This window comes from Phaenicophaeus curvirostris, chromosome Z (assembly GCF_032191515.1).
Source record: "Phaenicophaeus curvirostris isolate KB17595 chromosome Z, BPBGC_Pcur_1.0, whole genome shotgun sequence".
NCBI lineage: Eukaryota > Metazoa > Chordata > Aves > Cuculiformes > Cuculidae > Phaenicophaeus > Phaenicophaeus curvirostris.
The window spans coordinates 24,189,807-24,214,534 of NC_091431.1; the positions used below are offsets into that span (position 1 = coordinate 24,189,807).

General features: G+C 44.3%; 1 protein-coding gene across 4 annotated transcripts in view; it reads right to left on the reverse strand.

Annotated features, from left to right (window-relative positions):
• SHB (SH2 domain containing adaptor protein B) overlaps positions 1 to 24,728 on the reverse strand; it is a 70,861-nt gene that overhangs the window by 12,085 nt on the left and 34,048 nt on the right. For all 4 annotated transcript variants that reach the window (XR_011339370.1, XM_069879987.1, XM_069879990.1 and 1 more), the window contains exons 3-4: positions 16,741 to 16,956; positions 2,020 to 2,191 (exon numbers count right to left, since the gene is read on the reverse strand). Coding sequence is in view for 3 of the 4 variants with exons in the window: in XM_069879987.1 (XP_069736088.1) it covers positions 2,020 to 2,191; positions 16,741 to 16,956 (388 nt within the window). In the remaining variant the exon portion in view is untranslated. The remainder of the gene's footprint in view (positions 1 to 2,019; positions 2,192 to 16,740; positions 16,957 to 24,728) is intronic.

Consider the following 24,728-nt stretch of genomic DNA (forward strand, 5'->3'; position numbering starts at 1 on the left):
TGGTCAGAGCAAAACAGGAAGTCATCCAACCTTGTGTACAAGTCCAGGAGGAATTCACTCTCAATAAGATGATGGAAACAGCAGAACTCTGTTCTTTTCACTGTTATTCAGGAAATGGAGCCACTCAGGCCCTCTGAGTCCAAGAGTTATGAAGTTCATAATAACAGATTCCTTAATCAGAAGTAACGGTAAGTATTTTCCTGCTATAGAACCACACCTTGGTATTTCTGCCTGTTTGAGAAGCTCCCCAACCTACCTATAAGAAATCACTCATCAATTTGCATGCTTCCTTTCCTATAGATCATGTATTCTTCTCTACAGAAACAGATTCCATTTTTGTGGAGACAGATGGAATGGCTTAGCATGTGCTGTGGACAGGTCTCTGCACTACTAAAACTTGAACAGTTTGAATGATTATGAATTATCTAAGGTACATCAAGTCTAACCTCTTCAATTTTCAGACACATTATTATGAACAAAGCATTCATTTCAGCTTTGATCTTCCATAATGAAGAATGAAAGTGAATCCCACATCATTAACACTTGAATAATTAAAGGAAGCAAAACTAGCTCTGAGTTTTCAGTTGTCATTATCAATTGCAGTTACATATAACTGTAGTTATACTAAACGAGAGAACTACACAACAATATATTTAATTAACAGGTGTTCAACTTCCTGCAGTATTTTAAATGTATTTTTTCAGAGGCATGGTGAGCTGGAACTACCCAAATCTGAGGACCAAACTTTAAAGCAAAATGTATAGCCTTTTAGCCATTCACCTAACATCATCAGTGAATGGTTTCACAACAGCAGTTGCTACTTCCTCTGTTAAAGACAAGCCCACAGTCTGTCAACGAGCAGATTATTCAAAGGCTGAGTCTGATTAGACGGATATGACACCAGGCAGAAGATATTATTCTCTCTTTCAAGCTTAAGTTTCCAAATATTGCATGTAAAATTAAAATGTCAAAGGAATGGGAATTTCAGGAACCACCTTCTCAGAAACAACTGACAGAGGGGATTATCCCCAGCTGTGGATCTGAATTGCAAAAGGCTTGCTAATCCTTCAGATACCACTACCATTCAAGAACAAAGTATTCTCACAAAACAGCACACCTACATCCATGCTAAATTATGCCCTCCTCCTCTTGTGATAATAAATTCTGCATGTAACTTGGAATGACAGTGTCTGGAGTAGGACTGCCTGTTAGGATTCATGACAGCTTCCTCACTTTACTCTGTGAATCCACTGGATTTTTCAGTGCTCACAAATACCAGTGGAACCTGTATAAATCACTCCACAAGAAGATTTCTCTTTCTTTGTGTAACAGCGGGTTCTGGCCCCTCCCATGAGGCTGCATCTTTGGTATGCTACAGGACAGTGGGTCATTCCAAAACACAAGCCAGACTGTGTAAATGGTTTGAGGAAGAGCAATAATGAGGCAGGACAGAGGCCAACCTTGAAGATGCTAGACATTCACTCCAAGGAATTCCCCCAGGACAGTCTGGAGCTGACAAAACTGCCTCTTAGTATCATCCTCATGTTTCACACCACCGCAGCAGAAATAAGCCTGTTTTTTCTGAAAGCTTTATAAGTGGTCTTACCAGTCTCTCCCTGGAGCAGTATTATAGGCAGATGCAAGGCATGCCTGAGGTACTACAGACACGTTATTCAGCCACCAAGTTATAGAAATTGTGCAGCTTTAAAGAACAACTTGTTTATATGTGGTATACAACACCTGTTTGCCTAATGCAATGTAATGAACATGGTTCAAAGTGGAATAACTGCAAATACTTGTCAGACAAAATTCACTGTTTCTTAAACAGTTTCCTGTTTAACTCTATTTTGTCTCCCAAGAAAGTTGCTTACACTTTGCAAGACTAGAAAGAATATCTTTTTGTGAGCACTAACGCAGCGGATACTGAGGAGGGAGACCTGGACTGCAAGATCTGGGACACTTGTTGCTCCTTTAAGCAGGGAGGCAAAGAGCTAGAAAGAAATTACTGTGCTTACTTACATCTGTTTCTCCAGTTGAATAGTTGGATCTATTCTCTCTCCCAGGATCCCACAAAATCCTGGACTGCCATGTTTGATGGATTTGAAGCCTCCACCAGGTGCTCTTAACTGCCTGTGCTGCTCATTTGAGGGAGGAAGAGATGCTTGCTGTTTCTCACTTCCATTAAACTGGGCTGCAAGATAGACAATAATTACCTCTCCAGGCAAGGTCAACAAAACCCAAAATAGTTGTAGCACTTAAGAGAAGTTCTATGCTTCCCAAGGAGAATAACCATGCATCCATTAGCACTAAGACATAGTGGTTCATCTATAAAGTTCTATGTATTATCTAAAGGTGTTTCAAACTATGCAAAATAAGAGTCCTAAAACTCTCTTGCTTTTCCAGTATCAAAATCCAGGCTCCTCTAAGCCTTGTTACAATAACTAGTGCTTAACTAAACATTTGATACATTCTGCCCCAAGAGATTATACTGTTAAACAAGTAACAGAAACAGAAGACAGGCTTTCAGGCACTTACCATAATTACAATAACAAACAAGGGAGAACATCAAGAATCCAGGTGGCCACAATTTATGTGGAATCATTCTAAGAGTGATATGGGTGCAAACACAGCTAACACCTGTCTGTCCACATCAGAAACCGGCAAGCAACAACGAATTATATTATTCTCAGAAAAGCAATATGATTTATTTTGCAAAGCTGTTTCAACGCTCTAAGAAATTACGTCTGTACCAAAGCACACACTAATAATGTTGACATCCTCATTCTATACTTTTAGGTATCTACAATTTCAAATAATTAAAAACAGAATACTGACAGAAATAGTGAAAGAAGCTACCCACACCATCTTTCTGTCTCTCATTGCCTTCTATGGTTTGCTTCTTCACCGAAAACTAACACTCCCAGCTGCAGATAGATTATTGTTTGAAGGTCATCTAGTGGGGACCAGGCACAAAAAACATGACTGTATCAGGAGGCAAACATCACAGTGCACACAAACACACACAGAGCTCAATCAGCTCCTCTGAGACTTTCAACAGTGATATCAGAGAAAATGTTATAAGGACAATTAAAGTCACTGAGATTTCAAGGATTTAGAACCTAACTAACTAACACACAGCCAGTTAGGCACATGGTTGGTAGTACTTACTGTTTTAAAGCAATGCTACTTGACAGGAGCAGTAAAGTTCAAAAACATAACGCATGCAGAACACAGATGTACTGGACATGGAAAATGTTTTGCACCATTTTTTTGTTTGTTTTTATTTTTATATGCTTTCCTTGTGGGGCTTACGGTATTACCAAGCTCCCCCTCTACTCAGAGAAAGTAGGCAAAAACTATTACAAAACCTGGGTAGATGGATTAAATAATACTCCAAAGTACGTATAGCAGAAATATCCTGGTTATTTCTTACAATGGAAGCTTAGATTTAACCTCATTACTGGATAATGAAAGCTAATGAGCGTACCAAGGGGAAATACTGCATGTGTGTACTTGCCAGTGACATATATGACAGTACTAGTAATGCAACGGTAAGAAAAACCACCTGCATTGGGAACTCCGTGAATACTTGTGAATTTAATGTCAGCTTCTGATCAAGCAACATCTTTCAGACATCAAAAAAAATCAGTTCACGAAACAAACATGAAACTCAGTTCTGATTTTAAACAGCAATATCTTTACAACATAATGGTTAGAAGCAGAACCTGTTCTCCAAAAATATTACAAAATTAAATATCAGATGTTTTTTAATGTTTTCTGGGCTGTTTCTTTTATGGTTTTGTGTGCGTGTGGTTTTGGTTGTTGTGAATTAAACTGGTAGCAAGAAGCAGTCTGAAAGCTTATACAGGCAGATTAAATTGGCAAGTGTGATACCCAGCCAGGCACCGACACACCCTCTTAACTAAAACTGCAGTATATACAGTGAATGTTCAGAAGCTCAATTCCATGCAGCTTTGAGTGTAAATTTTTTTATTGTTATGGTACTTTATGTTTACATAGCCATAACAGTTATAGAACTGCCTGCATACCTAACCCTTCCTCACTCTCAATGTGACATCTCTTCCTCTGCTGTACAGCTGGTACCTCTGGTAGGGGCATGCCCAAACTCCCCTGCTTCATGTCCCACGGGGACTTAGGCACCAGCTTTCTGTACAACAGCTGTTGCAGCCCATAGAGATGACCAAGCCTGGCATCTACAGACCTGTCTTCATGGAGTCCATGATCAGTGCTGAAAACTACAGATGGCCTTCTTCATAACAGAGGACCATTTATTTTGTAAAGCAGTACTAAGATGGGCCCTACAAATTTCACATACATTTTCTTTACCCAAATGTTTGCTATCTCTACATGACAGCCTTGAAAAGCTTGATTTCTCACACACTCAAATGCAAGCCAGGGTAAGCCTGACATTTCTACACGGATTCTCTGGTGTTGCTATCATTTTCTAGCCAGAGTTAAGTACCAGAAAGTTACTTTGTTGTGGTTACTTCCACAACTCCAACTCTTCTTAGCTAATCAGTCTCCCCAGCTCAGCAGGAGGTCTAATAAGACCTGCTGATGTTCCATAAAGGCCGTCAAAACCACATTTCAGCTTCAGCTGTACTGCCTCCAATAAAACAAAACCAACCTGCTTGTGAAAAATCTCAAGCTGCAGACAGCCTAAACGCTGCACTTCAGCTCTGCTACTTGGAGACATGTCCTTCAGTACTGCAGCTAACAGCAGAAATCCATGAAGAAGTCTATACACAGCTTGCTTCACAAGGGTCAGCATGACATCAGCCCCAGACCATGCTCAGGAGTCACAGTGCAGACACGCTCCCCTCCACCTGATCAGACTCCACAGCTTCTGCACACTTGCAGTCTGGCATATCCCAAACTCCAATCTGGAGATAAAATAGATTTTATACATGCTGCAGCAGTAAATCTTGAAATCGTGGCAGAGGAACAAGTGTTTTCTTTATAAGACTTGCATAAGAACTTCATGATAGTTCTACTGTTGCCTGCAATTTTGGTTTGTTTCCTAGGTCTATCACCTGACAAAAAGAAGTTCACCGCATAAGTCTGCGTCTGCATTTTGTATCACAAATGCCTGTTTTTCCCTTCAGATGAACTTCTCAAAATGGGAAAGCTGCAGCAGAGGGTCCCTTTAGGTTCACAGCTTCCACAACTCCAAGTAGTAGGGGGATGGTAGTTGTGGGCCAGTGAAGTAGCACTTGCCCATTGCAATTGTTTCTAATATCACTTAAGCCAATACAGGGCATTTCAGAGAAATCTACCTCAGCTAAGAACTGATGAAAACCCACCTGGTCGAGCTATATTAGCTAGCTACATTACAGAATAAGTCAGAAAAGCACTTCACATGTCAACAGAGGGTCAGTACTTTTCCACTGCAAGCTTTTCCACCCTTTAAAACTTAGAAATTGGACGACTTCTTTCCTTATTTTAAACATTCATAATTTTTAGGAGTTAGGTTAAGCATAGAGACATCAGATGAGACAGCAGCTTGAATCTATGCCTGCATCCAATCCTTACATATTCCTTTGTAACAAATAACCAGCTACCCAAGACAGACAATGAATAAGACCCATAATGAATAACTGATGCAATCAAAGAAATCTAATTAACCTCAAAAAATTTTACTCTCTTAGCATTTTAAAACAGAACTCCGCATGTTAAATGCATATGGAATTCAACCATATCATAGTACTTTATTAATTAAACAACTTCTTAGTCTATTACTTATGTAAAGCAATATTTTAATTTAAAGTGCTTTCATAAGAGTTAATTACGTAGTCCTGAGAAGAATATTTATGCATAAGCCAATATTAAAATCTCATAGTGGATGGTGTATGCTTTATTAATTTGCAGTCACACATAGACAAACTAAAAATTATAGATGAAAAAAAAAAAGTTAACCAAATGAAGATTCTCGTTTTAAAAACCCACTCAAAAAAACTATTTTGGAATTTACCTGATAAAGACCAAAAATGTGGACATGAAGATGATTACAGAGCTGAAAGATTTTACAGACACCAAATGAGACATGCACAAAAAGGTATGCAGTAGAAACTAATAAATTTGTTCTCTGGATTCAATGAATTAAAAATTAGCCATTTCATAAAATATGCACAATGTATGAAGGATAAGGTCTAAGATTTCCACATTCATACATATGACTCTTAAGACAATAACTTTTAAAAGTAATTATCCAATTTCTGTGGCTGCAGTATTACTAACTGAGAAATCTGCAAAAATGTGATCTCACCTCAGACTGACATGTACTGGTCTCACAGCTTGTATCTCAGTGTTGCTAAACAATGAAGTTTCTGGTTTAGCTAGTTTGCATACTTTGAAAGAAAAATGAATTCTGGGTCGCACACAATCACTATCCTTGTGTGGGAAGCCCACAATACATCCTAGCTTTCAGAAAATTATCAAAACTAATATGTATGGAAAAATTCAAGTCACAGAAACCCTATGTTACAGTAAACCCCTGAAATAAGATACAGAGAGATAAATAGCCCTAATGAATTCCACCTTAGAAGAGATAAGCATCACCTGCTCAAGCACCTGTACCTTCCTGCCCTTCTATGCAGTGCAAGGGCTTTACTTACCCTCTTACCATCAAACAAAGTATTATTTGCTATAATGTAGTTCTAACTTCAAACTGTCCAAGAACAAGCAATAATAGCTGAACATTCCTCCAGCCAAGCAAACACTGGACAGGCTGGCAAAAAATAACTGGAAGCCTTTCATCTAGCACAGTCAGCAAGAATTAACTGTTCATCTTCCTTGCAGGAGTTCTTCAACAGCAATCTGCAGTCACTGTAGCCTAGTGGCCTAGAAGAAAGGTCATGAATGAAGAAGCACACCAGCCCCTTGTGGTCACAAATGCACATGCAGCTAATAGGAGAAGTCTCAGGTGATAGGGAGCAGATGTCTGAAGGTAGAAATCCCAAGGACATCTGAAAACCAGAGTGAGATCAGGTGTTAGACAAGCAGATGAATGAGAGAGTCTGGACATAAATGCAGTTCTGTGGAACAAAACAGTGGGGAAAAGAGGATCACAAACAAATGAAAGAAAAGCAGGCAAGACGCAGACATGATGGCAGAAGGACAATGGTAGAAAACTGTCCAGAATCTGGAGTGGACAATAGAGAGATTCTCTGAACAACAATGCAGAGAGCAGTCTAGAGAGCTATAGCAAATCCACTGCTTGTGGCTCTGCACAGCCCCTGTATGTGCCGTGGGTAGCTCGTGGATCCTTCCAGGCAGCAGACACTCTACCTCTGCAACAGGGTTACTATGGGCCATGCTACTGTGCAGCCAGGATCACCTGTCAGGAGATGGAAGGTGTACATATAATCTAGCCAAAGGCAACATTGCTGCCACCATAGCAACATCTGAAAAGGCATGGAAATATCTGCTGAACTGGGGCAGACACCTATGCTATAGCATAAACCCAGAGAAGGCTTTGTACGCATATGCCAGACTGATATTTAGCATCTGCAAAAACAGCCACTGTGGCACTGTAAACCTAGTGACATGTCTCTGCTGACTGGGCTGTCTTGACACACAATAGATATCCCAAATCACAGACAGGATCTCAGCTAGGCAATTTGATGGCACAAGTCTTGTAAGCCTTTTAATTGGTCCAGCAAAGGGGATGAGACAGCTCAGGCAAGCCTGAGCCAAAGCCTGCTTCCACCAGGCAGAGCTTAGAGGCAGAACTGTATATCCTTCTAGAATCCACATTAGCAGGTTAGGCTTTTATGTAGGAATTAATGCTTGTTAGGGAGAGAGACTACTTAACCTGCACAGCATCCAGAAGAACTGGATGCTGGTTTACATCTAAGTTTGCAAGAACTATCGGCATATGCTTAAGAGAAAAGCAACAGGCTGGAACTCCACGTGATTATTAACAGCTCACATGCAAGAGCAAACCACGGGGCAAGGAAGCAGAAATCAGTTTTCTCTAACCTCTTCTGTTCCATAGGAGCCCAACCAGAAGAAAGGGGATGCTAAGCAAGAGATTTCTTTTTAAGCAGCTGCTTCAGGTACTTTCATGTTTCTCTTGCTGCCATCCTTATTTCACAGGATGGTCACTGCAGACATCAGCTTGGCTTGGAAACAAACCCACACCAGCCATAACCTATAGATGTAAGAACAGATGAAGCTGAGAGGCATAATCATTCTCACAACAGATTGCCACTGCTCTGCTCTACTGTGCTAGAAGAGAAGCTCATTTCTCTCACCCCTGGTTGCCTATAAGGATATCATTAGAGGGACTGAGACAAGCTTGAGAAGTGGGCCCATATGAACCTCACAAGAATCAACAAGACCAAATGCAAGTTCCAGCATCCAGGATGAGGAAAAACCCACTATCAATACAAACTGTGGATGTAGGGACCGAGACCAGCCCTGCCAAGAAATACTTGGGAGTATTGATGGACAAAAGGCTGGACATGAGCTGGCAATGTGTGCTTACAGTCCAGAAGGCCATGCTGGGCTGCATCAAAAGAAGCATGGCCAGCAGGTCGAGGATGCTGATTCTGCCACCCTACTCCACTCTGCTGAGAACCCACCTGGAGTACCATGTTCAGCTCTGGAGCCCTCAGTACAAGAAAGACACGGACTTGTTAAGAGTGAGTCCAGAGGAGGACCACAGAAATTATCAGGGGGTGGAATGCCTCTCTTATGAAGAAAGGCCAAGAGAGTTAGGGCTGGAGAAGAGAAACCTCCAGGGAGACCTTATTGCAGCCTACTTAAAGGGGGCCTACAAATATGATGGGGACAAACTTCTTAGCGAGGCCTGCTGTGATAGAACAAGGGGTAACGACTTTAAACTTAAAGAGGGAAATTCCAGATTACAGAAGAAATTTTCATAATGAGAGCGGTGAAACACTGGAACAGGTTGCCCAGAGTGGTGGTAGAAGCCTCACCCCTGGTCAGGGTGGACGGGGTTCTCAGTAACATCATCTAGTTAAACATGTCCCTGCTCACTGTAGGGGGCTTGGACTAGATAACTTGTAAAGGTGTCTTCCAATCCAAACCATTCTATCATTCTATGATAGTATGTAGAGAAGTCACTTCACATTCCTGTAGTGTGGTAATATCTTAGTACGCAGAATTTCAATACCATATAATAATTGAGGTGGAAAGGGACTGTGGGTGGTGTCTAGTCCAATCTGCTCAAGGCAGGGTGCATAGTCCTCAGACTGGGTTGTTCAGAACTTTATCCAGTCATCCTGCACACAGGATGAAAAAATATAAAGATGGAGTCTGCCACAGCTCCCTGGACAATAGGTTTGAATGTTTGATTGTCCTTCCATAGGAAAAAAAAAAAAATCCTCATAACATAGAATCATTTGGTTGGAAAAGACCTTTGGGATAACTGAGTCCAACTGTACCTGTCCACTACTAAAGCATAGCCCTGAGCACCTTATCCACCCATCTTATAAACACCCCCAAGAATGTTGACTCAACCACATCCCTGGGCAATCTTTGCCAGAGCCTGATAATCCTTTCAGTGAAGAAATTCTTCCTGACATCTAATTTGAATCTCCTTTGGTGCAATCTGAGGCCATTTCCTCTTGTCCTACCAGTTGTTATTTGGGAAAAGAGACCAACACCCACCTTTCTACAACCTCCTTTCAGGCAGTTGTAGAGAGCAATAAGGTCTCCCCTAAGTCTTCTTTTCTCTAGGCTGAAAAAACTCAGCTCCCTCAGCCACCTCTCATAAGACTCCTTCCTCCAGATATCTCTTCAGCTTCACCGCCCTCCTCTGGCTGCACTCTGGTGCCTCAATGTCCTTCTTCTAGTAAGGGGACCAAAAATGAACACAGTACTTGAGGTGCAACCTCACAAACACCGAGTACAGGGGAAGGATGACTACCCTGGTCCTGCTGGCCACGCTGTTTCTGATACAGGCCTTCTTGGCCACCTGGGCACACTGCTGGCTCATGTTGAGTCGGCTGTCAATCAACACCCCCATTTCCTTCTCTGCCCGGCAGCTTTCCAGACACTCTTCCTTCCCCAAGCCTGTAGTGCAGCACAGGGTTGTTGTGTCCCAGGTGCAGGACTCTCTACTTGGCCTTGTTAAACCTCATCCCATTGACCTCAGCCCATGGATCCAGCCTGTTCAAATCCCGCTGTAAAGCATCCCTGCCCCCCAGCAGATCAGCACTTCCTCCCAGCTTAGTGTCATTTGTGAGCTTACTAGGAGTACATTCAATCCCCTTGTTCAGGTCATTGATAATGAACAGAACTGGACTCAGCACTGAGCCCTGCGGAACACCACTTGTGACCAGCCTCCAACTGGATTCAACTCCCCTTAACACAACTCTATGGGCCCAGCCACCCATCCAGTTTTTCAACCAGCAGAGGGTGCACCTGTCCAAGCCAACGGCAGCCAGGTTCTCAATCAGAATACTGTAAGAAATGGTGTCAAAGGCTTTACTAAAGTCCGGGTACACTACATCCACAGCCTTTCCCTCTTCCATTAAGCAGGCCACCTTGTCATAGAAGATCAGGTTAGTTTGACAGGACCTGCCTTTCATAAATCCATGATGACCAGGCCTGATCACTTGATTGTCTCGAGATGACCTGCTCCATGACCTGTTCCATGACACTGAGTACTGTGGTCAGACTGGCAGGCCTGTAATTCCCTAGATCCTCTCTCTGACCCTTCTTGTAAACGGGTGTAACATTTACCAACGTTCAGTCAAGTGGAACTTCTCCAGTCAGCCAGGACCACTGGTAGATGATGGAAAGGGATTTGGCAAGCACCTCTACCAGCTCCTTTAATACCCTTGTGTGGAACCCACCTGGCCCCACAGACTTGTGGAGGTCTAATTGGTCCAGCAGGTCTCTAAACATTTCCTCTTGGATGATCAGAGTTTGGTTCTGCTCCTCATCCCTGCCTTCTGGCTCAAGAGGCTGAGTATCCAGAGAACTTCTCATCTGAATATTAAAGACTGAGGCAAAGAAGGCATTAAGTACCTCAGCCTTATCTTCATCCGTTGTCACTATTGTTCATCCTGCATCCAGTAAAGGATGGAGATTCTCCTTGGCCCTCCTTTTGTTGTTAATATATTTGTAGAAACACATTTTTATTATCTTTCACAGAATAGACGGATTAAAAGTTCTAGTTGGGCTTTAGCCCTTCTGATTTTCTCTCTGCATGATCTCACTTTGTTGTAGTCCTCCTGAGATGCCTGCCCCTTCTTCCAACGCTCATAGACTTTCCTCTTTTTCTGAGATCCATCCAAAGCTCTCTGCTCAGCCAAGTTGGTTTTCTCCCCCTCTGGCTCATTTTCTGGCACATGGGGATGATCTGCTCTTGTGCCACCAGGATTTCCTTCTTGAAGAGCATCCAGCCCTCTTGGGCTCCTTTGCCCTATAGGACTGTCTCCCACTGAACTTTATCAACCAGCGTTCTGAATTGTCCAAAGTCTGCCCACTGGAATCCCAGGCTGGCAGTTCTGCTGACCCTGCCTCCTTTCTTCTCCTGGAAATGAGAATTCTATCATCTTGTGATCGCTCTGCCCCAGGGGTCCTCCAACCATCACATCTCCCACAAGGCCTTCTCTGTTCAAAAAACATCAGATCTGGAAGGGTGCTTTCCCTGGTTTGTCCACCCACCAGCTGTGTCAGGAAGTTGTCTTCCATACACTCCAGGAACCTCCTACGCTGTTTCCTCTCTGCTGTGCAATACTTCCAAGAAACATCTGGTAAGTTGAAGCCCCCCACAAGAACAAGGGCTAGCGATCATGAGACCTCTCCCAGTTGCTTGTAGAATATCTCATCAGTCTCCCGAGCTGGGAGGTCTATAGCAGACTGCCGCCATGATATCTGCCTCATTGGGCATTCCACTGATTTTTACCCATAGACACATAACACTATCAATCACCATTGTTAAGCTCAAGACATTTAAAGCACTGTCTAACATAGAGGGCTACCCCACTGCCTCTCCTTTCTTGCCTGCCCTGGCTGAAGAGTTTATAGCCAACCATGGCATCACTCCTGTTGTGTAAATCATCCCACCATGTTTCCATGACAGCAACTATATCGCAGTTTTTTTGCTGTACAATGACTTGTAATTCCTCATGTTGCGGGTCTGCTGCCCATGTTGCATGCATTGGTGTAAATGCACTTCAACTGGGCTGTTGATCCCACCGCTTTCCTGAGGCGAATAGTCTTAATTCCTAAGTGACTATTTCCTGTTGCTTCTAATTCTTTGCATCTTTGCCACTTGGAGTGCTATCCTACACTTCCTCTGAAGTGGCAGACCGGAGGGTCTTGCTAGTACACAATTCCTCAGACACTGGAGTGCCATTCCCAGGTTTGTTTCTAGCAAGCCTTGTTTTGTTCCCCTCTTCTTTCAGATCTAGTTTAAAGCTCTTTCAATGAGCCCTTCTAGCTTCTTGGTAAGCATCCTTTTGCTTCCTGGAGGCCAGTGTACCCCATCATTTGCCAGTAAGCTTGGTACTCTGTAGGCCAACTCATGGTCAAAAAACAAGTTTTGCTTCACACCAGGCTCAGAGCCAGGTACTTATTTCCCATCTCTTCCTATTCCTTCCCTCATCACTCCCTGTAACATGAATGACAGAGAAGAACACTACCTGTGCACCCACTCCCTTCATAATTCCTTCCAGAGCCCTGATGTCCCCCGAGACTGCCTTCAAGTTTCTTGTTAGGGTTTCAGTACTGCCTATTTGGACAATAAATAATAGAGAATAGTCTGTGGGCCTAATCAGAGTTGGAAGTTTTATTTCCACATCTTTAACTGAGGCCCCAGCTGAGCAGAAATGGGTCCCATAAAGTGGGTCTAATCTGCATATTGGGCCTTCTGTTCCCTTCAGAAGGGAGTGCCATACGACAACAATACATATTTTCTTCTTTACAGAAGCTGTTTTGATGGATGGCTTAGGGTGTCTTAACTTTGGGAATGTTTCCAGGCTGTGATAATCCATCATCCACATTAAGGTTCAGTCCCACTTGCAGAGCTTTGTATCTCTTGTGCAAGGGAACCTGGGACAGGTTGTCACAGGGGAGACACGCCTGCTGTGCTAGGAAGGAACCTGCTGCCATTCCCCTCCATCTTCTAAATTTCTCTGTCCACTGAATGGAGAGAGGATGGGAAGTCCTCTGTTGCAGGAGGCATGCCTGCCTGTTGGGTCCGAGACAGGGAGGGTGTTGTTCCAGTAGTCAATCTTCTCACACTTCCTGATGGTCCTCAGCCTGCTCACCTTCTCCCTGAGTTCTGTCACCAAGTGGAGGAGTTCCTCCCCACTGGTTTCCAATACCAGTGCAAGAGGGGGGCTCACTCTGCAGCCCAGCATCGGGGTGGCAGCATGCACCCACTGGGGGTCTGCCTGGGAGACTGCACCAGTCACACCTACAGCTTGGAGAGGCCTTAATTTTCTATCGAGTGGATGCAGCGGCTCCCTGGTACTTCTGGATGAGCTCCAGCACCCTGCTCACATGCCTTCCCTGCACATCCTTACCTGCCTGCTCTGCCTATGCCAACTGCTATGCCATGCCCTTCTGACATGCCACATTCTGTTTGCCCACTCTGTTCACCATGCTTCTGGTCCCTCATGCCCTCTAGGGGCCATTTAAATCTCCTGCAGATGCTCCTGGGAACACCCCTGCCACATCAGCCTCCCTCATGTAGCTGCCACTTCCAATATTCAAGAATCACCTGCCCCTGCTCCCCCACGGTGGAACTCTTTCTCCAGAAACTCCTTGTCTGCTTTGGTCTAGCACTCAGCTGCAGAACTTACCCACCTCACTGCTGATCCTTGTCGACTGAATGCTGCTTCTGGTTTTGCTGCATTTAAATCTCCTGCGGCATCGAATCAGAACCTCTCCTGATACAACTTATGTCCCACCTTCCCACCCACACCTGATCATTTGTGAAGAACCTGGCTCCAGTTTCTTGAAGATAAGCATTGGAAAGTTGCTACTACATGTGCACACTCCCTCTTCCCCAAAGCTTTCTCATCTCCAAGCTAGCTAAGCAAGCCCAGTTCTCTAAGCATCTCCCCACAAGTCATGCACTGCAGTTTCCTGTCATTTGGGGGGCTCTCTGCTGACATCAACATTTATCACCACTTTTCTTGCTTCAGAATACTGGACACAGCTTTACACACGTTGTCCAAGAAGTGTGAAGTAAAGAGGAACATTCACTTTGGCTGAGCTACTAGCTATGCTCCTGTTCACACAGGCCAGAACGCTGCTAGTCTTCATCATTGTTGGGGAGCATTGTTAGACACAGTTAGTCCACATCCCCCCAGGACTCCTTAAGCCCCTTTCAGCAAAGCTGTAACTTGGCAAATCAGCCAGTCCTTGGTTCATATCACTACAAGGCATTAGTCTGTTCCAAGTGCAGGTCTTTGAGCTTATCCTTGTTGGATTTTGTGGACTTGTTGTTAGTCCATTTCTCCAGCCTGTTCAGGTCCCTCTGAATGGCAGCTCTGCATGCGCACACCCCCTCCCATGTTCGGTATCACTTCAGAAATCATTAAGTGCATTTTTCTCCTCTTCTGGATTAGTGATAAAGATGCTGAACAGGAAGGATTCCAGAACTGCTCCCTGAGGAATCAGAACCAGACTCCAGGAAAAGTATGAACCACTAAGCCCTATCCTTTGAGTTCAATGACCCTGACCATGCATCATGTAGTCTACCCATCAAGGCTGCAGCATTCCAAAACAGGTAACAAAGCTGATGCCAGAGCCCAACATGCTAAAGTCAAGACAGATGACACCTACTCCTCTCCTTCCAGTAATAGATCTTGTGGTTTCAATGCAGATGCAAACAGGCTTGTCAATCGCTTCCCATGCACACAGACTACTAATCATTGCTATCAGGCTTCTTCCATAATCTCTCCCAGAGCTACCTCTCTTTTCTTCCTTTCTCATCCCCACAACCACCACCACACACAACTCTCCTTTTCACTCTCAGCAGCAAGTTTGCAGATGACTCCAAGCTGAGTGGTGTAGCTGCCACACCAGAAGGATGGGATGTCATGCAGAGGGACCTGGACAGGCTAAAGAAGTGGGCCTGTGAGAACTTCATGAGCTTCAACAAGGCCAAGTGCAAAGTCCTACACCTGGGTGAGGGTAATCCCCAATTTCAGTACATGATGGCGGATGATGTGATTGAGAGCTGCCCTGCAGAGAAGGACTAAGGGGTGCTGATGGACGAGAAGCTCAACATGAGCCGGCAATGTGCACTTGCAGCCCAGAAGGCCAACTGTATCCTAGGCTGCATCAAAAGAAGCGTGGCCTTTCTCAAGGCAATTCTGCCCCTCTGTTCCTCTCTCATGAGACCTCATCTTGAGTACTGTGTCCTGTTCTGGAATCTTCAACATAAGAAGGATACGGAACTGTTGGAATGGGTCCAGAGGAGGGCTACAAAGATGATCAGTGGGCTGGAGCACCTTCCATACAAGGACAGGCTGAGAGAGTTGGGGTTGTTCAGCCTGGAGAAGAGGAGGCTCCCAAGAGATCTTATAGTGACCTTCTAGTACCTGAAAGGGGCCTATAAGAAAGCTGGAGAGGGACTATTCATAAAGTCTCATGGTGATAGGATGAGGGAAAACGGGTATAAACTGGAGAGAGGCAGATTATGCTTGATATAAGGAAGAATTTCTTCACCATGAGAGTCATGAGGCACTGGCACAGGTTGCCCAGTGAAGCTGTGGCTGTCCCATCCCTGGAGGTGTTCAAGGCCAGGTTGGATGGGCCTTGGGCAGCCTAATCTAGTGGGATGTCTAGTGGGCAGGGGGTTTGGAACTAGAAGATCATTAAGGTCCCTTCCAAGCCAAACTACTCTATAATTATAAGTTTTCTGCCAAGCTGGCTCCTAGAAAAGGAAGAGGAACAACCCTGCTCTTGGACACAACTTCACTATAACATGCCAGTGAGGGGAAAATCACAGAGCTTAAAACTCTAGTACTCCGCAGAAGCATCCTGGAACATTGTCAGACTAACACATGCAGATGGGCACACAGCAGCTCCATGAAAGAAAATGGCCTCTAGAATTATGTCCTCACTGAATGAAGCCCTCCTCAATCATTTCTGCAAAGCAGTGGAAAGGGGAAAAAAAGAGCAGTGTCCAAGCACAGACATTCATAGAGGCAGAAAACAGTTTGTGTCAGATCTCCCGGACAGACAAATTCTGATGTGGGAGAACTTCAGCAGTTCAAGCAGATTAATCCAAAACCAGGTTCTATGTAGCCACAGAAATGCTTGCAATTATAATGAAAATATACCAAATACCAAGAAACTAATCACTGAGTAGAAGCAGGTTACTGCACACGTCACACAACTTTTTTTGTCCTGCCCCTTTAAGAATTGCCCCACAATTTAAGGACCTTGCAAAGCAACTCCTGCATCATAGAGCCACTCCAGAATAAAGACTACTAACATCATGTCCATTAAAATGCAGGTAGGGGCACGAAGCTGGAGAAAAACAAGTATTAGTAAAATAAACCAAATGCTGAGGTGGTTGACAACAGGACAGCTGAAGCACCGAACAAAAATTGCAACATGCCACAGCTCTGCAGATTGAGACTACCCACGTTTGCTTTTCAGACGTTTTTCTCCCCAGACACACACGAAAAGAGCAGACATACTTAAATTCTCCCAAAGGCACGTGCATAGGCTATGGGCTTGAGAAAGAGTTTCCTGGCTGGGATCTAGAAATCCTACCTGCCAGAGCTGGGATGGTGACTTTGTTCCACTCCCATGGCTGGTCATACTCATCTGCAGGCCTGTCATCATCCTGTGGCAATTTGCTTTCTCGTAAATGGTGACTTGCCACACTTTCAGAATCGGATTCCACACCACTGCCTTCTGGTTCATAGGGTATGTCATAGAGCTGCATGTTTATCTGACGGGACTTCATGCCTTCCTGCTTCTGAAACCCTATTGGCAAGAAAGAAAATTGCATCAGCATCACCACTAACCATGCCTTATAATTACAGTCAATAATTCTAGACCATTCAACTTCCATCCACTCCTTAATAGCCACATAATTACCCAGATGGCAAGCCTGTACAAGACTTCTAAATTCTACCTCTACATTTGGTGACTGGCTGGAAGCACAAGTTTTTTCCAGCATACCGCCACAGCACAAACAGTCTCTGGCTTCCACCAATATTCCCCAGCTTGCACAGAGCCAGATTACAGGAAGCGCACAATCCCTTTTCAGCTTGTGTAAGGTACACTTCACAAGCTACTGTACATAAATCCCCAGTAATGCTGAAATTTGCATATGCAAAAGGAGATGGTTCAGAAGTGCAATTTGAAGACAGAAATATCACAAAAAAAAAACTCCACAGTATAATTATATATGGTGAAAAAAACACCAGTCTCTGCAGTTACCACTACATAATAACAGCAGAAAATGAGCAAGGACTAGAGTAAGAACACTAAATAAATGCATTGGTAACTAGATGCTAGATCATATTGTATTAAGGAACATGTATTTCTTTAAATTAACACTGATTTTATCGAAAATTAACCATGTTGATACTTCACAGAAAGATACATTGTACTGCCCTCCTGAATACAGCAAAGCAAACACTGGGCTTTGTTACAAGAAGCACCACTGGCAAATCAAGGGGCAAGCTGTTATGCCTTAACCCCTTGCCCCAAGGACGCTACACTCACCAATAGGTATGTCCTACTGTGTTCAGTCTGCACACTCCCTACAAGGAGTGAACAAGTTCATAAAACTAGAAAGGGGTCAGTGCAGGGCTATCAAGCTAGCAGAGTCCTTGGGCCTATGATGAGCAGAGATGGTTTTGGTTAATCTGATGTGGTGAATGTCAAGAGGGATGTAACAGCAGTTCTCAGCAGTCTGAATGGCAGTCAGAGCCATACTATTCTCAGGCAGTGTCAGAAGATGCAGTAAAAAAACCAGACACAAGATCATAGAATCACCAAGTTGGAAGAGACCCACCGGATCATCGAGTCCAACCATTCCTATCAAACACTAAACCATATCCCTCAGCACCTCATCCACCCGTCCCTTAAACACCTCCAGGGAAGGTGACTCAACCACCTCCCTGGGCAGCCTGTTCCAGTTCCCAATGACCCTTTCTGTAAAAAATTTTTTCCTAATGTCCAGCCTAAACCTCCCCTGGTGGAGCTTGAGGCCATTCCCTCTTGTCCTGTCCCGTCACTTGGGAGAAGAGGCCAGCACCTTCCTCTCCATAACCTCCTCTCAGGTAGTTGTAGAGAGCAATGAGGTCTCCCCTCAGCCTCCTCTTCTCCAGCCTAAACAACCCCAGCTCTCTCAGCCGCTCCTCATAAGACCTGCTCTCCAGCCCCTTCACCAGCTTTGTTGCTCTTCTCTGGACTCGCTCCAGAGCCTCAACATCCTTCCTGTGGGGAGGGGCCCAGAACTGAACACAGGATTCGAGAAGCGGTCTCACCAGTGCCGAGTACAGAGGGAGAATAACCTCCCTGGACCTGCTGGTCACACCGTTTCTGATCCAAGCCAAGATGCCACTGGCCTTCTTGGCCACCTGGGCACACTGCTGGCTCATATTCAGTTGGCTGTCAACCAACACGCCCAGGTCCCTCTCCTCCAGGCAGCTTTCTAGACAGACTTCTCCTAGTCTGTAGCACTGCATAGGGTTGTTGTGCCCCAAGTGCAGGACCCGGTATTTGGCCTTGTTAAACCTCATGCCGTTGGACTAAGATGTAGCTTAAGAGATCCAAATGGGACATTGGGGAAGCTTCTTCCCTTGATGCGCAGTGCAGCCCTAGGACAGGTGATGACAGGGAGGACAGGGAGGCAGTGCAGCCCTAGGACAAGTCATGTGAGGTGCCTCCAATCTTCGGAGTTTGCAGAACTTCGGTTAGACAGAATCACAGAATTATTCAGGTTGGAAAAAAGCCTTAAGATAATCAAGTCCAACCATAAAACTAACACTTCCAAGTCAAACACTAAACCACGTCCCTGACTGCCACATCTACACCTCTTTTAAACACCTCCAAGGACGGTGACTCAACCACTTCCCTGGGCAGCCTGTTCAAAATCTTGACAACCCTTTCAATGAAGTAATGTTTCCTAATTTCCAGCCTAAATCTCCCAGGTGCAAGCTAAGGCCATTTTCTCTCATCCTATCACTTGTTACTTGGGAAAGGAGACCAACACCCACCTTGCTACAACCTCCTTTCAGGTAGTGGTAGAGAGCAATAAGGTCTTCCCTCAGCCTCCTTTTCTCAAGACTAAACAGCCCCAGTTCCCTCAGCCGCTCACCACAACCTCTGTGCTCCAGATCCTTCACTAGCTGCACTGCCTTTCTCTGTGTGACACACTTCAGCACCTCAGAGTCTTCCTTGTAGTGAGCAGCCCAAAACTGAACATTGGTGAGGTGTAGCCTCACCAGTGTCAAGTACAAGGGGACGATCACTTCCCTACTCCAGCTAGCCACAGCATTTCTGATACAAGCCACAATGCATTTGGCCTTCTTGGCCACTTGGGCACACTGCTGGCTCATATTCGGCAGTTACTGAGAGAAACCCCCAGGTTCTTTTCTGCTGAAAGCCAGGGTCATTTTCTGCTGATACAAAACTGGATGGAGTGGGTGATAGACCAGGTGGCTGTCCTACCATTCAGAGGGACCTGGAGATGCTGGAAAATTTCAGGCTAACTGGCTAGAAAGCAGCTCAGGGAAAAAGGACTTCGGGGTCCTGTACGACAGCAAGTTGAACACGAGCTAGCAATGCACCTTTGTGGGGAAGAGGGCCAATAGCAACCTGAGCTGCATTAGGAAGTGTTGAAAGCAGGTCAAGGGAGGTGATTCTTCCCCTCTACTCAGCAATGGTGAGGCTACACCAGGACTGCTGGGTCCAGTTCTCACCTCCCCAGGGGAAGAAAGACATGGGCATACCAGAGCAAGTCCAGCAAAGGGCCATGAAGCTGAAAGCGGGACTGGAGCATTTTTCAAATGAGGAGAGGCTAGGAGAGCTGGGACTGAAATGGGTTGCCCAGAGAGGCTGTAGAATCTCTGTAGAGATATTTAAGATCTGACTGGACATAATCATGAGGAACCTTTACTAGTTCACCCTGCTTGAACAGGGTTTTTTATTAGATGATATAAAATGTAAAAAAAATAAAAACAAACACCCAGTGAACTACAGGCTGGTCAGTCTCACCTCTGTGCCTGGAAAGATCATGGAGCTGATCCTCCTAGAAACTCTGTTGAGGCACGTAGAAAATAAGGAGGTGATTGGTGACAAGCAATATGGCTTCACTAAGGACATATCATGCCTGGCAAACATGGTGGCCTTCTACAATGGGTCTACAGCATTCATGGATAAGGGAAGAGGAGCTGACATCATCTACCTGGACCTGTGCAAAGCATTCAAAGCTGTTCCGAATTACATCCTTTTCTCTAAATTGGAAAGTTACAGATCTGACAGATGGACCACTTGGTGGATAAGGAATTGGCTGGATGGTCGCACTCAAGGAGTTGTGGTCAACAGCTCAATGTCCAAGTGGAGACCAATGATGAGTGTGGTCAGTATCAGGACTGGTGTTTAACATCTTTGTTGCATACACATACAGTGCGACTGAGGGCACCCTCAGCAAGTTTGCCAACAATGCTAAGTTGTGTGGCATGGTTGATATGCTGGAGAGAAGGGAAGCCATCCAGAGGGACCATGACCGGCTTGAGGGGTGGGCCTGGGCGAATCACATGAAGTTCAACAAGGTCAATTGCAACGTCCTGCACCTCGCTTGGGGCAATCCCAAGCACAATTACAGCCTGAGGGGAGGTACTGGTGAATACCTGATGCATCTCCCTAGACATTATCCTGACCACCTGGCTGTCTCTAGCACGTGAAGGCCACATCAGAGCCAGGCCTGGACACAGAAAGCCAAAGTTTATAAAGAAATGTTCTTGTTCCCTTTCAGGGAACAGGTCTTGCTCAATTGGCTCAAATGTCTGCCACCCACATGCTCTGCTCTTGAGGACTCCAACGGAGAGCCACTGACCTAGCACACAACCACATTAAAGGGCAACAAACTGTTTACAAGTGTATGGGTAGGCTACAAATCAACCAATAACTTGCCAGTGTACCAGAGGCATAAGACTGATGCTTGATCAGCCTAACATAGGGACATTTGCTCCCATCGATCCATTTCCTTTCCCTCCATACACAGGTCAGAAATACTTAATCAATTGCTTACTTACTCCAAGCTTTGACATTAATGTTTCTTTTCACATCCATCTTGGCAATATAATCAGGAAACATTTTAGAAATAAAGCTGCAGAATTCTCATTGCATTAGTGCAAAGTCTATTCAGCATGGAAGCTGCTTTACCCCTGCTCAAATTTCACCTCAGGCCACCAAGAATCAAACTGTTTCCTTCTCTGCTTCCAGATGCAGCTGGATGCCTCCAACTGCTGGGACACAAGAGAACACCAGTAACATTCCAACAGAAAGGAGGCCTGTTTTGCTTTCAAACTGTAGCAACTGCCTCCCAATGCTCACGATTCCAGATCTTGCTGCAGAAAAAGCTGGATATGAGAAAATCTTCCCTCATTTTTCTTTCTGAACAGAACCCAAGTGACTCAGAAGTAAGCCACTTTCCAGGAATTAAACACAGATATTTGAGCCCCTACCCAGGTGTGAGAGCTTGGCATAGCCTCTTGATGTGAAAAAGCCATATCTTGAAACAGACTGCATCATGATGGAAATCCTACTGAAGTCCAAGTATGACTCATTATCTCAGGATGAAGCACTCAAAGAAACTTGGCATTCCATCAGTCCTGACAGAGAAAGAGTCTTAGGCCAGTCAGGAGAACTCCGTTTATGGGAGTATGTACTGAATATGTATGTTTCCATAGAAAGTATGTACTGAAATAAAAAGAACAAGCAAGCATACCCTGCCCAAGAAGACATATTCTATGAAGATTTTCCCCATAACACTTAGTTTTGTGTTACATAAGCAGTGATTAAACATTATAACTGTCATCTTAAAATTCATCATTTCTGGAGACTTCACATCTTCAGGAGTGCTTTGATGCTGCTTAGCTACTTATTCCTTACGCATTTCTCAGAAAGTTATAGAAGAGTAGCAGAGATGCCCTTTTCATTTAGGGGAGACGAAAAAGAATTCAATAAATCTCCACAAGACTCCATACATTTGCTTGGCCAACAGCCAACTCCACATATTGCTACAGCCAGTTGCATCATAATACCACATCAGTCGTTCACTTGTAGGTTTTCTTGATCTTTCTGATCAGGAGCAAAGACCTTTGGGATTCAAGGATCATTGTTCCATAGGCTAAAAGGAGCAATTCAAGTGTCAACAATGCAAAACAGATTTCACCTCAATGAAAACCTACAATTGTCATTCCATATTCTGACATTTCTAAGCTGTGTAAAAGAGGATTCATTCCTTGTGGTAAGTGGGAATGGAAGCCCTCTTAGAAAGAAGAGTGCAGCACAGGTATTTTCATGTACACCAGTGCATGACAGTTCTCACCAGCCCATGACACAAACTACAGTGTCCCAAAAAGTTTGTTATAAGATTAGCACAAGCAGAATCAATTATCCTTAAAAGACTTTAAAATAGACTCCACATCAGTATTATAATCAAGATAACACTCTCCAGTGTCAGGACAGAGGAGTCTGTAGCAAACACGACTACTACCTTCTGCAGTTAGATCAGTCCTGTTACTCGTGGCTGGCTGTTACTGATGCTCAAACCACTCATGCCAGCCCTCTTCAGGCACACAATCTCACCCCTTCACAAAAATCACCTTGAAAGAGGAAAAGAAATCACCTTAAGAGGGGGAGGGAGTGGAAGAAGAATCCATTCATAATGTCAAGGTCAACACTTACACAGAAGGAAGACCTTTTCTTGAATCTTGGTTTGACTCTTGGTAGTCTCTGCTTACTGAAAGCTTACTCAAAAGCATCAATTGAGATGAGCACTGATTGTATGTATTTATATATTTCAGATGATATTGCATATCTAGGATATCTAGATGTGAGTGAAAGCGAGTTTACGAAAACCAAGAAAAAATATGTAACTATTTCCCTGATAGCTGGAGGTTTAGAATCATAAAAACATAGAATCACTAGGTTGGAAAAGACCTCTTGGCTCATTGAGTCCAACCATTCCTGTCTACCACTAAGCCATGTCCCTGAGCACCTCGTCTACCCATCCTTTAAATACCTCCAGGGATGGCAACTCAACCACCTCCCTGGGCAGCCTGTCCCAGTGCCCAATGACCCTTTCTGTGAAAAGCTTCTTTCTGATATCTAGTCTGAACCTCCCCTGGTCGAGCTTGAGGCCATTGCCCCTTGTTCTGCCCTTTGTCACTTGGGAGAAGAGGCCAGCACCCTCCTCTCTACAACCTCTTTCCAGGTAGTTGTAGAGAGCAATGAGGTCTCCCCTCAGGCTCCTCCTCTCCAAGCTAAACAACCCCAGCTCCATCAGCCGCTCCTCCTAACACTTATTCTCCAGCCCCTTCACCAGCTTCATTGCTCTTCTCTGGACACGCTCCAGAGCCTCAACATCTTCCTTGTAGCAATAGGCCCAGAACTGAACACAGTATTTGAGGTGCGGTCTCACCAGTGTCGAGTACAGGAGCAGTTCAAGTTCAATGAGAATTACCCAAAAAGTAGTTATCTTCTCTCTCTGAACCTAACTTTGAACATGGCCTCATTTGGGATGGGGAAGAAAGCAAAGAATGAGAAGTGCATAGAGGCCTCCCTCTAGACTTACGTAACCTGCGATACGTAGTACATAACAAGTTATCTACAGGAATAACATTCAGAGCAGACTAAGATAATAGACTTATGTAGCCAGAGTAGCTGCTATATCTGATTTAACAAACCCAGATGAGATGTTCTATCAGCCAGTTGAGATATGCTCTTAACTTCTTTTAGACATCTGCTAGCATTCTCTATAGACAGTACAAGATAGGGAGAAGGACTGCTGTTTAAAAACTACTAGAATACAGGAGGAGACAGCCACAGTCTTTAGTTGCCACAGTGATCATTTGCAATTTTGAAGATGGCAAGTTGTAAGAAACTCCGAACAGCCACCGTGATTATTTGCAGTTTTGCTCACTTTGACTTGATTTCCTGGGGGATGTGTTGTCCTAGTTGCAATCTTCCTGTTCTGTCACTCAAGTTGAGTAGTGGCGCAATTGAAGAACCCCGATCTGTATCCAAACACCTAACAAAGATGAATCACCACCTGTTGGATGTAAAATCCTTCAGATATGAGTCCAAATGTTAGGATAGCGAATTCAGTAAGCTCCAAGTCCACTACAGTCCTGCACGTGCATACAGTAAGCGGCATTAACGTAGACATGAAAGATGGCCTAAGTTTACTCTTCAGCTCTGGAGACAAAATGGTTTAATTTAGAATTCTACCTCCACATGAACAGAGGAAGAAAACTGCTCAGTTGTCATCACATTCACCCACAGATTTTTGCTTTTCACCATCCAAGGCCTTGCATGCAGTAAAAAGAGAGCTGACATGCTAGCAGAGAAAAAGCAACAGGGATATACATCAAAGGCACTGGGAAAATGTTTCGACTCATGCCCTTTGGCCTCATCCCTTTACTCACCAGGTCAGCTCACCAAGTGATTGATGAAAGGAGCAATTTGTACCTAGCATTTCGTAAGACTTCAAAAAACTTACACAGTAGAGCTAT